This window comes from Hemicordylus capensis, chromosome 6, assembly GCF_027244095.1.
Source record: "Hemicordylus capensis ecotype Gifberg chromosome 6, rHemCap1.1.pri, whole genome shotgun sequence".
Classification (NCBI taxonomy): Eukaryota; Metazoa; Chordata; class Lepidosauria; order Squamata; family Cordylidae; genus Hemicordylus; species Hemicordylus capensis.
The window spans coordinates 52939203-52955338 of record NC_069662.1 but is presented as its reverse complement, the minus strand read 5'-3'; the positions used below and the strand labels follow the sequence as shown (position 1 = coordinate 52955338).

The window sequence follows — 16136 nt, the reverse complement described above, 5'->3', positions numbered from 1 at the left end:
AAAGTACAAAGTGCTGGTTATCACCTATAAAGCCCTGAATGGCTTAGGTCCAGGTTACCTGAGAGAGCACCTTTCTCTACAACAGGGATTCTCAACGTGTGGGTCCCCAGATGTAATTGGACTTCAACTCCCATAATTCCCAACCAAAGGCCACTGGGGCCGGGGATGATGGGAATTGAAGTCCAATAACATCTGGGGACCCACACATTGAGAAACCCTGCTCTACAAGATCCCTACTGCTCATTAAGATTATCAGGAAGGATTAGTCTTCGGGTGCCACCAGTTCATCTGGTGGCAACCCGGAAACAGGCATTCTCAGTTGCCACCCCTAGGTTGTGGAACGTACTCCCTGTGGATATAAGAGGACGATCCTCCTTGGAGGCTTTCAGGAGAGCCTTAAAGACCCAGCTCTTCAGCCTCGCTTTTAAATAGTATCCAGTTTTAACCTTAATTTTAATGAGGTTTAATCTGCTTTAAACATAACTTGTATTCTGTATTTTTGATTTTAATGTAAACCACCCTAAGCCACTTCAGGAAGGGCGGTATAGAAACTGAATAAAATAAATAAATTCAGAGATTCTTAGGAAATTGAATTCCACCCCCACTGCCATATTTTGTGCTTTTCCTGTGCTGCTATGGAATTGCAGAATACACAACGCTTTGATCTAAATCCTCTTTCCATAGGCTACTCAGAGAATGAAGCAAAGTCAAAGAGAAGAGAAAGAAACCAGCAGGGGAGGACTGAATCTCCTCTGCCCATCTCTCTCCTTGAAATGATCAAACCCCACTTCTTATAAAGCAGCTCACCCTGCCAACATTTGCAAACAGCAGCTGTGCATACATACACCAGAGGGAGATAAGAACGTACCTGAGCCAGGATTTTGTAGAGAGGCTCAAGGATGAATTCCACGAAGCTCCTCTGGGAACTGCTGGTCGGGGCTTTTTTGGTGAACTTTCTCCTAGAAAACACAAGGTGACGTGTAACAGGATCTGAATGACAGTACACCAAGCCTAGCTATTAATCCTTTCCAAGTGGCATATCTGGTGCTTAAGAAACTTTCTAACCAGGTACCAAGAGAGTGCATCTGAAAAACAAACCTCACACATTTCATATTTCTAACTATGAAGACTGGGAACTTGGGATAAATGAGAATAATTACTGGCAAAGGTGCCTTTTCCCCTTAGCCTCATCATCTTTTGGAGGATCAGACTAGCCACTGGAACTGGATCCCAATTAGTGTGACTTTGTATCTTCTGATTTCCCCCCCTTTGAGATGACTCAGTGGATGGTTTATGCACACATATTTGAGGTTTGGAAGCCCCTTTTCTGTAGCATGCAACCTGGCTCACTCAACAGCATAAATCCACAACCATTTCCTCAGTAAACACCTTTCTGCAGTATATCTGCTCTCTACACCATCTAAACATTCAGAAGCATGTCTGTGCTATATGCTATGCTGGAGGGTGAGAATGCTTCTGCCTTGGAGCAAGGGGTGTACTAACATGATCTATGATCATAAAGTGTATGGTTTTGAGGGAGTTCTCTGTAACTAATATGTATAACATTTTTATACTAAACAGACAGTTCAAGGAGAGAAATCAACTCTCTATTTCCAATCTTTTATCTCAGAACAGAAATTTGGTATCCTCAATACAGTAATGCTTTCTGTAACAGGATACTGAATTTACATAGCTCTATATAAAGCTGCATCAGAAAGGGCCAGCCAATGAGAAACAAATATACAATCAAAATCATTCCTTACGTTTTAGGGTTAAAGTATATGTCTCCCCAAAGCCGCTTGGCAAACTCCTGGTAATTGATGTCTCCTGTAACAAATGGAAGGTAAAAAAGGGGTGTTAGCTGTGTAGCTGGTCCTTTTGATGCAGCTTGTTTTAAGACAGGTAGTAAGTTCCAAAAACCAGACTGAGAGTTTCATCTTCAACTACACTTTGCCTTGCAGCTACATAACTCCATTCACTTTGATCTTTGCCTACCCAGACCTAGAACCAGTTGCTAGCATTGCAAACTGAACTAATGAACTAAAATGCTAACTGGAAGCATAATGAGAACAGACATTTGCAGCAACAGCTATCGGTGTATAGCCAGTTCCCAATCATCTCTCTAGCAATCTCACTCTAGTGAGACTGGGAACATAAAATGGGACCCAGGGTGGTACTATCGAGATAAAAGATGGGTTTATGCAAAAAGAAGTGGGCTCAATTGCCAATGGTCCCCATTGAATGCTTTAGTATAGTGTAATGGAACTAGGCTCCAGTCAGCAACACTGTTGGGAGAGGATCAAACCCTGTCCCCTCACCAAAACACTGGGGTCACTGGAGATAGGAACCACCCTTATACTTATTTCAGCTGGACCCCTGAGTACACATCTTTACTTTCTATTACCAAAAAAAAATATGGCTGCCATTAGGCCTGCATGCTGGAACGTCCAATTCTGACAAGTGTGTACCACTACCCTGGAGCCATGTGGAGGCGAACACTCCTAGTGTGGTCAGCTCCATGCAGTATCTGCCATTTCCAGTGCCCAGGGGAGGGAGGGTGTCGGTCAGCAGAAGTAGAGACAGTAGGGATGCCCGGAATGCTTGCAAAGGACACTGGGAAGGCACACAGGGACAGTGTTTTCCCAAACGTGCTGGGAAGAACTACAGTTCCCAGTTGCCCCTTTATACCCTCCCCCCCCCAGTGTCCTTGGGATGTTGGGAAGCCTCTTCCTGGAAATGGCAGGTACTGCACAGAGCTGGTTGCAGCAAAAGTGTGTATGCATTTGTCAGAACTGGATGCTATGACACACAGACCTAGGTGCCAGTCTCTCCTACAGGAAAAAGAAGTCACTGAACGTGGGGACACCTTTGGTGTAAAACTTGTCTGACCGTTCCTCTCTCTCCTGGCCCTAATACTAGAGGAGGCAGCCTCCACTGAGGGGTCCAATGGACCTACATGTTCGCCCTCCCTCCCTCCAGGGTGGGTTGTTCCCTTTCTTTTCCCATGTATCAATTCACCCACTTGTTGCAAACGTTGGAATTTTGCTAGTATAATTTAAGCATCAACCAACACCCATCGCTGCACCTTACACAGAATGGGCATAGCCCTCAGGGCTTTTCTACTGAATTTAACATTATTCAGAGAAGTCTGGGATGTTGGGGGAGGCATGCAACTGACATGTGAATAATGGAAGATGTGGTAAGGATACCGGAACAGACTGAAGTGAGGCTAGGGTGGTTCAGTAAAGTGTTTCTGGGAGGACAGGAAATGGCTTGATAAAGTGGAGAGGAAGAGGGTGCTCCAGGTATGGGGACTAACATGTCAAGGTGTGGTAAATCTCTGTGGGTCCTTCAGTGTTTACACTGCACTTTAGAGCGGCAAAGGCACTTCAAATAAGCCCTCCAACAATCACATAAGATAGGCCAAGATCCCCACCCCTGTCATCACAAGCTGAGAGAATAGAGGCTTGCTTAAGGCCGCCTAGTGTGCTCATGGCAAAGGTAAGATTTAAACTGGGAAATTCACTGGTCCACTCCTCACTTTCTTAGCCACTAGGGCTATGCTAGCTCCCTGATATGGAAGAGGCTAAGTGGAGACAAGGAAGGAAACAAGGTCAAGAGTAGGAAAAGTGGAGATCTTCAAAAATAACGAGAACTCAGGACACCCAGCTTGGAAAGACGGCTGAAATCAGTCCATTTTGGCATGCAGAAATCTATTTTTGAAGGACTATTACTTTTTTTTTTTTTAATGGACAGATTGCCTCGTAAAGGGAGCAAACCAAAAGGCAGCCAGCAGAGAGTTATTTTAAAAAGATATCTGAGCAACAAAAAAGCAAGACCTTCCTCATAACCTTCAGCACAGAAACAGCTGAGCCTCCAACCTCTGAGGACAGCCCTCTCATGAAGAGAAGGTCAGTCTCTCAACTCTTTCCCCACTAAACTGTATTGTTTCTTTAGAAGCTGTATGCAAGTCACACCACAGCAGATAATGTACTCAGCTTTTTCTTTTTAATTTCTACAAGTTCTTGACATCCCTACGCACAGCTGCCCCCTGTCCCCAGACCTCATTCACAACGAGGTGGAGTGCCTGAAAGCAGACTTCAACCGCAATTAATTTCTACAAGTTCTTGACGTCCCAGAACAACTCATTTTTCTCATGAGAAACCTATACACAGGGCAGAAGCCACAGTCCAGACAGAACATGGTGAAACAGACTGGTTCCAGATTGGCAAAGGAGAAAGACAAGGCTGTATACTTTCTCCCTCTTTATTCAATTTATATGCTGAACATATACTGAGAAAAGCTGGATTGGAAAAAGATGGGCGTGGTTTTAAAGTTGGAGGAAGAAACATCAATAACCTGCGCTACGCTGATGACACCACTCTGATAGCTGAGAATGCGGATGATCTGCAAGCTCTAGTAATGGAAGTCAAGGAGCACAGTGAAAAATGGGACTACAATTAATTGTAAAGAAGACTAAACTAATGACAACGGGTACAGCAACCAGCCTCAGAATTGATAAAAAAGACATTGAAGTGGTGGATCGCTTCTGCCTTTTAGGATCAACCATCAACAGTAAAGGATCCAGCAGTCAAGAAATACGCCACAGACTAGCACTTGGTAGGGTTGCAATGAAGGCCTTGGAAAGGATATTTAGATGCCGTGACGTGTCTACACCTACAAAGATTAGAATAGTTCGGACAATGGTTTTCCCCGTGACACTCTATGGATACAAAAGCCAGACTTTGAAGAAGCAAGATAGAAAAAGCATTGACGCTTTTGAACTTTGGTGCTGGAGAAGACTTTTGAGGATACCATGGACAGCCAGGAAAACCAACAAATCGATCATAGAACAAATCAATCCAGAATTTTCACTTGAGGCGCAAATGACCAGGCTCAAACTATCATACTTCAGACACATTATGCGAAGACCCAGCTCCCTTGAGAAGTCTATAATGCTGGGGAAAGTTGAAGGAAAGAGAAGAAGAGGACGACCAGCAGCAAGGTGGATAGATTCAATTACGACAGCAATGGATGCACCACTGAGACCTTAAAGGCCAAGTTGAAGACAGATCATCCTGGAGAGAATCTATCTATGTAGTCGCTAAGAGTCGACACCGACTTGACGGCACTTAATCAATCACAAGTTCTAGCCCTCATGACTAAAGAGGGGTGAATTGCAATCATTTATTTATATGGGAGAATAGCTATATCACTGTGGAAGCAGTCAATCCCTATCTCCTGTGACTCTAGCCACTGCCAATCAAGGCATAACCCATGTTCCATCACTGGGGGTCTCTCAATGCTGGGTTTCTGGAATGTGATGGACCTTCGGGAACCAGCTTATTTAGACACATAGCTAACACACACACACACACACACACACACACACACACACACACACACTTAGATTTCACAGTATGGGATAGCCTTGCAGAATAAAGCTAAGATTTTCTGATGCATACACAAATTTTGGCTGACCCTTACCATACATGTCAGCATATATCTTAGCGAAGGAACCCAGTGTGAAACAGATGCTGTACTGGGAGCTGGAAAAACAGACGTTGCCCAGCAATGGTGAAAGAATCAGGTTCTCATCTGTAGAATACATGCTGCAAACAAAGAAATGTGTGTTTTTTAAAAAAATTCTCACTCCCATATCTGCTTAGTAGTGGAAACAAGAGAGATCTGAGTTCTGACTACAGCTTCAAGCTCTAAATTGGTAGATTGATTGATATGGATCAATTTTCATTTGTGAGGGTTAATTTTATTCAATGCAATTGAGAGTTAAAGGCATGTTTGATTTTGGTTCTGGTGTGTTACTGTAATAAAAAATATTAAAAACTTTTCCTTTCTAACAAGCAGTAGAATTGGTTTATTGAATTATCTCAAATGTCTCTTCAAGATCTCAAAAAACCCACCACATATGTAGGTTTTGATTAAGATGGGAGTTTATATTTATATTTATCCAATTAATTGGTTAAAAAGATAGGCAGCCATACTTCTTTTAGTTAAACAAAGGTGACAAAACCCAGGTACAATTAAAATTCATTTGCCAGGAGTTATGGGATAAAATCCAAGATTTCTGAGAGTTCTGATTCACAGGAAATAGATTCACGGTTCTCGAACGGAATGTTGCCTACATTCAAAGCTGGGGTTCCTAATTCACTAAATCCAAACCAGAGTAAAAATTGTGGATTTTCTCTAAGAATCAGGAGAGGGTCCCCACAAGCTTGGACATTTTTTTAAGCCAATCAAGCAAGTTGTATTGTGTGGCTTTGAATCCATAGTTACACCTGGCATTCTATCCTTGGCACCACCCTAGCCCTCAAAAAGCACATTAAGCATATTGGTGTTTCTCTACCTGATCAAGCCGTTGACTTCATCCACTATGTGCCGCAACTTGTAATAGGCGTCAGTAGGAGGCAGCTTCAGTTCCAGTATCAGCCGGTCAATCTTGTTAATACACACAGTCACTGCCAACCTCTCTTGCACTGCATGCTTGATCAACCGTTCGGTGTTGAGCATTACCTACGGGGAACATACAACAGAACAGGATGCCAAGCCGGGTGTGAGGAATCAGGCACTGACCCTTCTCCGCTGGGAGAGCAGCCTGCAAGAGCATCTATTCTCAACAGCCGGCAAGAAGTCCACTTTTAGAAAAATGTGTTTAACGCAACATTGTCTCCCTTTAAGCCTGCCCTGTCCAGTGACCTTTGACAAAAACAAAGCTCTTTATCACATGGAGAGAGGAAGGTGCAAGGAGGTAGTCAGAGTAGATTCTCTAGAGCACAAAAGCCTGTACAAAGAGAAACTGAGTTAGAAAGTAGGGGTGTGCACGGAACCGCGGAGCTGCACTGGGGTGGGGGGTTCCTTTAAGGGCGGGAGGGGGTTTACTTACCCCTCCTGCCACTTCCCCCCCCCGTTCACGTATTTTCTGCAGTAATCGGAGCAGCAGGATACCTCCCTGCTGCCCCTTCGTAAGTAAACCACCCCCTCGCCCTTAAAGGAACCCCCCCACCCCAATCCGCCCGAACCCGAACTGCCCATGTCCGGACCGGTCTGGAGGCCTATAGAATGGCCTCCGGATTGGTCCGGGCACATCACTATTAGAAAGAAAATTGAAGAGGAGGGATGGATTTGCAATGAGCAGGGGTCTGACATCACTAATATATGCTTGCAGTAACCCTTGATATATATATATATATATATATATATATATATTTAAATGGCTTGTTGTTAACAAAAATTTACTGATTGTATTATACTGCTACACCCAATGGGACTCCTTCTAGATTATATAAGAGATTCTCGGGGGAGGGGGGACTAACTGTGTTGGGAAATAGCAGATTAGATGTCAAAGAATGTGAGTGGAAAGAAGCTTCTGCAAGTAAACTCTCCCTACCACAGAGAGGAGAGCTGGTCTTGTGGTAGCAAGCATGACTTGTCCCCTTAGCTAAGCAGGGTCTGCCCTGCTTGCCTATCAATGGGAGACTAGAAATGCGAGCACTGCAAGATATTCCCCTCAGGGGATGAAGCCACTCTGGGAAATCAGAACGTTTCAAGTTCCCTCCCTGGCAGCATCTCCAAGATAGGGCTGATGAGAGAGATTCCTGCCTGCAACCTTGGAGAAGCCGCTGCCAGTCTGTGAAGACAATACTGAGCTAGATAGACCAATGGTCTGACTCAGTATATGGCAGCTTCCTATGTTCCTATGTACCACCAATACAACCCACTGTGCCACTCCAAAATCCAATCTTGAGCATTGGAAGGATCCTCCTAAACAGAATGGTATGGGGGGGGGGCAGGGAAAGGGGGCTGGATGGGATCAGCAAAGAACACTTCCTCTTGTGTGAATTGAGGTTCTTTCTCCGAGCAGAAGAGACAGTGAGGCTGTTCTCACAAGCAGCCTAGCCTGGGCTAGGCTGTGTGGGGCCCCGGGATCCACGCGGATCCTGGAGCTCCTGCCCAGCCTAACCCTGCCTCTAAGCCCAGCTCTTAGCAAGCACTCCCTTAACCTGGCTGATGGGATTGTGTGTCTCCTCGAGCTGCATGTAGCTCAAGGAGACACAGAGACAGGGGCCTAGAGCGCCCATCTGACAGGGGATCCCATCAATGCACTGCACTTGTGGCATGGTGCATTGTGGGATAGCTGGAAGCCAGAACGCATCATCCCAGCCTCGGGAGCGCCGTGCTGTGTGGCACAGCGCGGGTCATCTGGGAGCGCAATCCACACTCCCAGCATTTTTGTGCTCATCTGGTGGGTGAAGGTGAGTTTGAGGATGGCCCCAGCCCCCCACCTCTGCCTACCTGGTTGTATGAATGGCCCCAGTAAGTTTAGCGCTGCAAAAATGTTAAGCTACTGTGAAATGAAAGGCTATGGTATTGTCCCCCGTGAATGAATGGTGAACTAAGTCATGGAATAGAGTCCAGTTTGTCAGACTCACACATTTCATACATATGAAGCAAAGAAAAATAATGTCAGTTCTATTCAGTCCAGAGCCCCTTCTTTTATTTTTGAATGCAAAGCTCTAACTTAAGCTGGATTGGTTGCTAAGCAATTCTAAGGTCTTGAGTTGCATTCACTGTGAGAAATTTTTTAATGTTAGATTAATTTTTTCTAGGTGGGACTTCTGTTTGCAACACCAGCTTGTAATTTTTAACTTCGCTTAACTTAACAAAATTATTTTTTTTCAGTGGAGTTTTTATAGGTAGTCCATGGCGCAGGGACCAGTGGTCCCTCTAATTTTTCCTCATCAATGTGCAGAAAGAGTTTTGTTCTGGGCGGCAGTATCAAGGCACTGTGTGCACACATGCATTCAGAATGGAGTCTTCCTAATTCAACCTGAGTGGGATCTAAAATTAAATGAGCAGACACCAGAAAACTTGTGAGCACATTCACGCCTTAGAGGGAACTGGGGCAGGGACTCAGGACAGAACTAGACATTACAAGAGACACCCAGCCAATGCTGTCCAAAACAGCAGCTCTGACACACAATGAGGTCATTCACACAATCAAACACTGTGTTCTACCCAGGTTTGGGAGCTGTGTGTGCTCTCAATTTTCAGTTGTGTGGAAGCAAGGTAGGAGGAAAAACTACCCAGGTTTTCCTCCTACCTTGCTTCCACACAGTCACTTCTATCCAGGTTTTCCACCTACTTTGCTTCCACACAATCCAAAATTGGGAGCACACACAGCTCCCAAACCCGGGTAGTTTTTGATTCTGTGAATTACCTCTCTCTTTTTCTCTCTACATAAAACCTTGTAAGAAAAATGTGGAACACTGAGTTTTCCCACCCTCACTCCACTTGATTGCCACTTGTGGGTGCAGGGAAATTTAAAGCATGACAATATCACTTCATATGGTTTTCTTACCAGACATTAGGTGGGGCTTAAGGGAAAGCACACACATACTCACCCCCTCAGCGGCATCAATGAACAGCACCACACCATCAGAAATGCGAAGACCTGCTGTGACCTCATCGGAGAAGTTTACATGACCTTTGGGAAGTTAAAAAACACAGCCACCCAAAAGTGGAAAGTCACTGTGAGTATACTGTAGAGAAGGGGGTTAACTGAGCGCAAGAAGTTATCCCTGGTCTCTGTTGACCTGCTATGGTTCACAAGCTTCTAAATTGTAAGCCAAAGGCCCCTCTTCACACCCTAGAGTGGACAGGAACAGCTGCCAGCACTGAAACACCCTTGCACAGAGTTCACTGACTTTCAGCATTCAGCAACTCACTGGAACTATCAATCAACATCATTTTTCAAGTTAAAGGAGGTCCGCGTGCTGTTGCAGCAGTACTAAGTTCAATTCACAAATCATTTTCCTAAATAAGAAGGTTAAGAGTTGAAACGGAAATGATACTCACCAGAGGCTCAAAACATCTGAGGAAGCCAGGCCTTATGCCTAACCAGAATCTCAGGTGTTTTATAGACCAGGGTTTCTGAGCCTTGGGCCCCCAGATGTTGTTGGACTACAACTCCCATCATCCTCAGCCACAAAGGCCTTGTCTGGGGATGATGGGAGTTGTAGTCCAACAACATCTAGGGGCCCAAGGCTAAGAAACCCTGTTATAGACTATATTTACTCAGTGCTTGGCAGCGGTGTGGTACATGCATTCTGCACATGCTCAAAAGCACTATTTCTTCAGAATTAAGAAAAATTCCAGGGCTGTCCAGAACAGTTAGGAGAAAACAGAACCAAGGAAGGGGAGACAACATTGCACTTGGAGAGGGTTTGGCACTAAATGGGCCTAAGCAGGGCATAAGAGAACTGCCCTGAGGGACTACTCAGATATGCAGAATAAAAAGGGGACTTGCACATATATGTTTGCTGGAGGAAAGGATAGTTTAGGCAAAGCCACCTGGGGGATGAAAAGGCCGGAAGAACCTCCTTGTTGGGCTGAGGTGGGCAGTACGTAGTAGTGCAAGAGACTTAGGAACATAGGAAACTGCCATATACTGAGTCAGACCATTGGTCTATCTAGCTCAGTATTGTCTTCACAGACTGGCAGCGCCTTCTCCAAGGTTGCAGGCAGGAATCTCTCTCAGCCCTATCTTGGAGAAGCCAGGGAGGGAACTTGAAACCTTCTGCTCTTCCCAGAGCGGCTTCATCCCCTGAGGGGAATATCTCAACAGTGCTCACACTTTTAGTCTCCCATTCATATGCAACCAGGGCAGACCCTACTTAGCTAAGGGGACAAGTCATGCTTGCTACCACAAGACCAGCTCTCCTCTCCTGGAAATCTTGGAGTATCTCAGAGTATCTACAGAGCCTGCTTGAAGCTGCACTCCAGTGGGGGGAAGAGACGACACAAGAGAGAAGTGGAGGATGGAAAGAATCAAGGAGGAAACCCTAAAGTCCCTGGGGCTCTTGTGAGAGCCTTGGCATGAGAAGGATCTGGGTATAACTTCGTCTCCTTTCCTTCCAAGGTTCAGGGATGCCAGCTAAGTATCAATCAAGGAGTGGAAGACAGCTCCCTTGTCATATAGATCCTGTCCTCAATACTAGACTCAATCAAGTGGAATAAAGACAAGATGGGACTAGAAGGCAGGGGACAGATATTGGGGTAGGAACTGCCAGTAGGAAATTGTTTGGTTGCCTTTCCTGCCTAGTATTTCATTCCTCCATAGCTCACCTAACGTAGAGTACATTTGAATAGCTATATTGGTCTTAGAGTATTTAGAGTTCTGTGGCACCCTTTCAGACTATTTTTTTTAATACAGCATCAGCTTTTGTAGGCTACTCTCTTGCATCATAAGTGCAGTAATGAGCAGAAATTAGTATCCATTTGACTACAGTTCAACAGGGACCCATCATCCATAGTATCTGCAGCACAACCTACTCAAAAAAGGGAGGAAATTCTTCTGCTTATTACACAAGACAGTTGGAACAGGGGGAAAAAACAGCCCTTCATGCCAGTAAAACTTGGAAAAGTCATAGCTTGAAGCTCATTTAGGTGTTGGGTTACAATCCAGCCCACAGTGATTTATGCTTAAATTCCTTCCGATTCCAGTAGAACTTTGGGGCGATTCACACAGCTGTGCTGCTGTGGTTGGAACTTGATCCCTCAGTGTGGACTTCAAAACAGTGGTGTGTGGTCACAAGCATCATCTGGGATGCTTGTACAGTATTGAATACATTATCCACTGTTTTAATGTCTTTATGACACCATTTTAGTAGGTTCACTTTTTTAAAAACAGCCTTTCGCTCAAGCTCTCCACTGGCTTATTTCATGCTATGAGATTCCTAGCCAGCTCAACTAACCTGGAGTGTCCATGACGTTGAAGAGAAATGATTTGCCCTTTGTGTCTGGGAGAACAATGGTCACTGGTGTGCTCTTGATCCCGACTCCTCTCTGAAAAGAAAACGAGGTCATGAGCAGGAGGGGGAGAGGGAAATGCTGGTGGCCTAACCTAGAGCTGAATGCATTCTTGAGACTGCAATACTGGCATGTACTATGAAAATCTGTTACTTGGTATGGAATTTGATATTGTGAATAACTCAGGTACAGAGATGGACTTTTTTGTTTGGAAAAAAATAGATTGAGGGAGCCCATGATACAGTTTTATCCAAATATGAATTGTAAAGAGAGGGTGGAGATGTGTATGTGTGTGTGTGTGTGTGTGTGTGCATTCCCCCACCCCCTTCCATAACACTAGCAGTTGAGGTCACCCCATGAAACCGATCAGCAGTAGCTTCGGAACAGACAAAATTTATTTATTTATTCAATTTCTATACTGCCCTTCCAAAAATGGCTCAGGGCAGTTCACACAGAGAAATAATAAATAAATAAGATGGATCCCTGTCCCCAAAGGGCTCACAATCTAAAACGGAAGTACTTCTTTAAACAATGCATAATTAACTAATGAAATTCACCCCATATTGGGGTGAAGGCCACTAGTTAGACTGCTTTAAGAAGAGCTAGACAAATTAAAAGGAAGATGCATCAATCAATCAATCAACATACATATTTTTATACTGCCCAAAACTTACGTCTCTGGGCAGTTTACAAGAAAATATTATTATCATCATCATCATCCACAACTGCCAAGTGTCTAGAGGCAGCAATCCCCCAAATACTAGAAGTGGGAGACAAACAAGAGCCAAGGACTGTTGCCTTAGTGCCCTACTTGTGGACTCCCCAGAATTATCTGTATGGTCACTACCAGAAAAGAGACTGGAACATAGGAAGCTGCCTTCTACTGAGTCTGACCATTGGTCCAGCTAGCTCAGTATTGTCTACAGAGACTGGCAGCAGCTATTTTGTGTGGTCCAACAGGGCTTTTTGTTTTGTTCCTATGTTCTGCTGCTGGAGACTGAATGATATTGGTTCTACTTTATTTTGCTGATGGTTTTTATATCCTGATGGTTTGCTGTTTGTTTCATTTAAATGATACTGATTTTATTGTTGTATGTTTATACTGTATGTCATTCGCTGCTTCAAGAGCCTGCTTTACAAATACAACATTTTAAGCTAATAACTCGGCACAATGCAAAAAAAGCACAATGGATCAAATTCTTGTGACTTTTGAAGAGAGCTTAAATCCAGTATGTGGACTGGACAAAGACTGTATTAATTTTGACTGGTCAAATACCAAAATAAAGGACTGACTGACAAAGCAGACATGCTTACCTCTTGTTCAGTGAACAGTATATCCGTATAGCAAAGCTAAAAGGAACAACAACAACAACAACAACAAATCACTCAGAGGCCGGATCACTAAAGCTAGAACATTTTCGTCTCACTCATCTTAAATCTGCTCTCCTTTAGCTTGTCAAAGAGAGAAGCGGGTGGGCAGAGCAAGACATAGAATAAGTCTAGTGGCAATTTACAGGAAAAAATGGGAAGTAGGTTGTTTCTATAGAATTATCAATGTACATGGCACTTTAGAGAAAAATATAAAGGCATTAGATTAGATGGGCCCCTCACCCAAGAAGCTTTGAGGAAGACAACAGAGGTGAGGGGTGAGGGAAAGGGGAAAGAGAAAGCAGAGGCTAGCAGAAGATGGATGTAACAACATGCAGTTAGATGTACTTAAGACCATTTCAGTTGGGTGAGGATGAAGGGGTTAAGCCAAAAGCTTCAATAGGAAAGGTGAGTCTTAAGGGAAGGAAGAGAGAAGTGGCACCATGTAGGTGATATCTTAAAGGAACAGGAGACCTTTGGGAAGTGGAAGGTGGTAGAGCTGGAGGAGACAAGCTCACAGGCAGGGTAGTAATGGAAATAAGAACAGAAAAACTATTGGGCAGACCCACAGAGAGGTGTAATGAAGAGGACAAGGGTGGGGGGTGTGGGTGTGGGTGTGGTGGATGCAGTGTGGGATGAGGATCCAGAGCAAGGATTTTAAGCAAGACATATATTATTGGTTTGGGTACAGAGTAAGCTTCACCCTCAGTTAAGATGCAAGGATCCAAGAGGAATATGGATGGGACAATCAATCAATCATTTTCAAAAAACCTTGATTTGACAAGTGACAAGCATTTTTATTCTCATACAAATCCCCTGTCAAAGAGATAACTTTTGCTCCTTTTTTAATGACAGAAGAAAACAGATGATTAGAGAAAGATTGCTTGCTAACTCAATACATGAACAGAAATACCATTACAGAAGACCACCCGATGTTGTATTTAGAGAAATATGGGCCTAGGTTGCACTGATGTGGTAGATCCGTGTCTCAGCTGCACAACTTCAGCTTGCAGGTTGAAGTAGTGCAGCACACAGAAAGAACAAGCATGTCAGGGAAGAGAGTGCTAGCTTAATCTTCTCCCCGACATTCTAGTTTTATGAGGAGTGGGGTTTTGTTTTTTAAATAGAGGATGCTTCAGGTTCCTATATGTGAACCCCTGCCTGTGGCCTGAAGTGGTATGCTCCAGACACATGTTTACCACCTCAGTGAGAACTAGGTCTAAGGCAGCTTGTGATCACGTGAGCAGGTAATGGTCTCAATCCCATTCCTAGATAGCATGCCCCATTAAAAATGTATCAGTGTTCCAACGTTAAGTCAGTTAGATTGAGCCATTAAAAAAAAATCTTGTTAATTAAAACATGTTTCAATCAATCAGGGAGGAGATACTTAAAAAAAATAAAAATGGCAGGTGGCAAGCATAATCTTGAGAGACATTCTCCCTTTTTGCATACAAAAGTAACCCCTCTTCTAAAATGATGCCTGCTCCAATATAGGCATGCACTATCTAAACCCAAAGAAAGTATGTTCCTTGCTCCAGTACTATTGTTTTTATCATATACCAATTTATGCAATTTAACTGATTGATTAATATACTAAAACTCATATAATCAATTGACTAAGACTTATCCAATAGCCCTAATATACATTTATTTTGGGCCACTATATCATAAACCCACCTTCCAAAAATTAGACTAAATTATAAAAGTAACTTACATCCTGGTCATACCGCTTTCTGATCTCAGGATGAGTCTGCTCAATCATGCAATCGACAAAGCAAGTCTGAAAGGCACCAAGAAGTAGTAAAGAATAAATGGCATGACATGCATCAAACAGTTAGATGCATCCAGCTGGATGCACAAGGCTGCAATTTGCACCAAAAAAACCCTCCTAATACCAGGACTACAATCAACACATAGATTCAGATATTGTCCCACAGCTCTGCCAGCAACAAGTGGATGAGAATATGACGAATATTTATATACCACTTTTCAACTAAAATTCCCAAAGTGGTTTATATACAGATATAAACAAAATGGCTCCCTGATCCCAAAGGTGACACACAATCTAAAAAAGAAATATAAGATAGACACCAGCTAACAGCCACTGGAGGAATAGTGTGCTGGGGATGGATAGGGCCAGTTGCTCTCCCCCTGAAAAATAAAGAGAATCACCACTTCTAAAAGGTGCCTGTTTGCTCAGTTATGCTATTCATTTTGTGATACTTAGGTTAGTAAGAACCAAGGGACAAAAATTATACAGAACATGAAAGCCTGACCATCAAGAGCCTTACTTTATTTTCTTAAAGTTAGAGCCACTTTTTAACAGACGCTCTCAATATGGTTTATCATTTTGATTAGCCAAGCCCAAAGACAGAGGAGCCAAATAACGTAAGAAAGTAGGTCCATAAGGATAAATTTACACTTGAGGGCATTGAGAAAACAAGCTTTTAGTGGGAGTTGCTGTCATCTTGTAGACATGACCCATTACATCAGATCTGGCTTTGTGGGGATTGGAAGTTTGGGAAGGTCCCATGGAGGCCTAAACCTCTAAGGGGAAGAAATCCTGCATTGGTTCAGGTGTGTCAAGAAGGAACCAGGACAGAGATTCTGATATCCCACCTCATCTATTCAATGGACTGGCTACTCTTCAGCTGCCTTGCAGTCAAGATATTAATCAACTCTACCTTGCCATGGTGTAGGTGCCCACAAAGTGTAACATTCCGGATCAACTCGGAGTTGTCCATCAAGTCTGCTAGGAAGCTGAAAAGGAAAGAAGCCTTCAGTGATATACTCTACTAGATTTCTTAGCAAAAACATGGTAACCCCATCCATCAGAGGTTCATTAAAGCCCAGTTATCATTTAGGCATATTGGAAGACATTTTAATGTGCTACTCTCATTTTAGTTGTTACTTTCATTTCTGTTTTGTTCTTTTATTTACCG

The 16136-nt window shown here is 43.6% G+C and overlaps 1 protein-coding gene across 1 annotated transcript in view; it reads right to left on the bottom strand.

The window, feature by feature from the left end:
• Positions 1-16136, bottom strand: part of EFTUD2 (elongation factor Tu GTP binding domain containing 2) — a 36879-nt gene that overhangs the window by 16209 nt on the left and 4534 nt on the right. Inside the window, exons 5-13 of the mRNA XM_053262847.1 lie at positions 15879-15954; positions 14909-14974; positions 13141-13176; positions 11772-11862; positions 9420-9502; positions 6365-6531; positions 5488-5612; positions 1764-1827; positions 869-959 (exon numbers count right to left, since the gene is read on the bottom strand). Of these exons, the coding sequence (XP_053118822.1) occupies positions 869-959; positions 1764-1827; positions 5488-5612; positions 6365-6531; positions 9420-9502; positions 11772-11862; positions 13141-13176; positions 14909-14974; positions 15879-15954 (799 nt within the window). The remainder of the gene's footprint in view (positions 1-868; positions 960-1763; positions 1828-5487; positions 5613-6364; positions 6532-9419; positions 9503-11771; positions 11863-13140; positions 13177-14908; positions 14975-15878; positions 15955-16136) is intronic.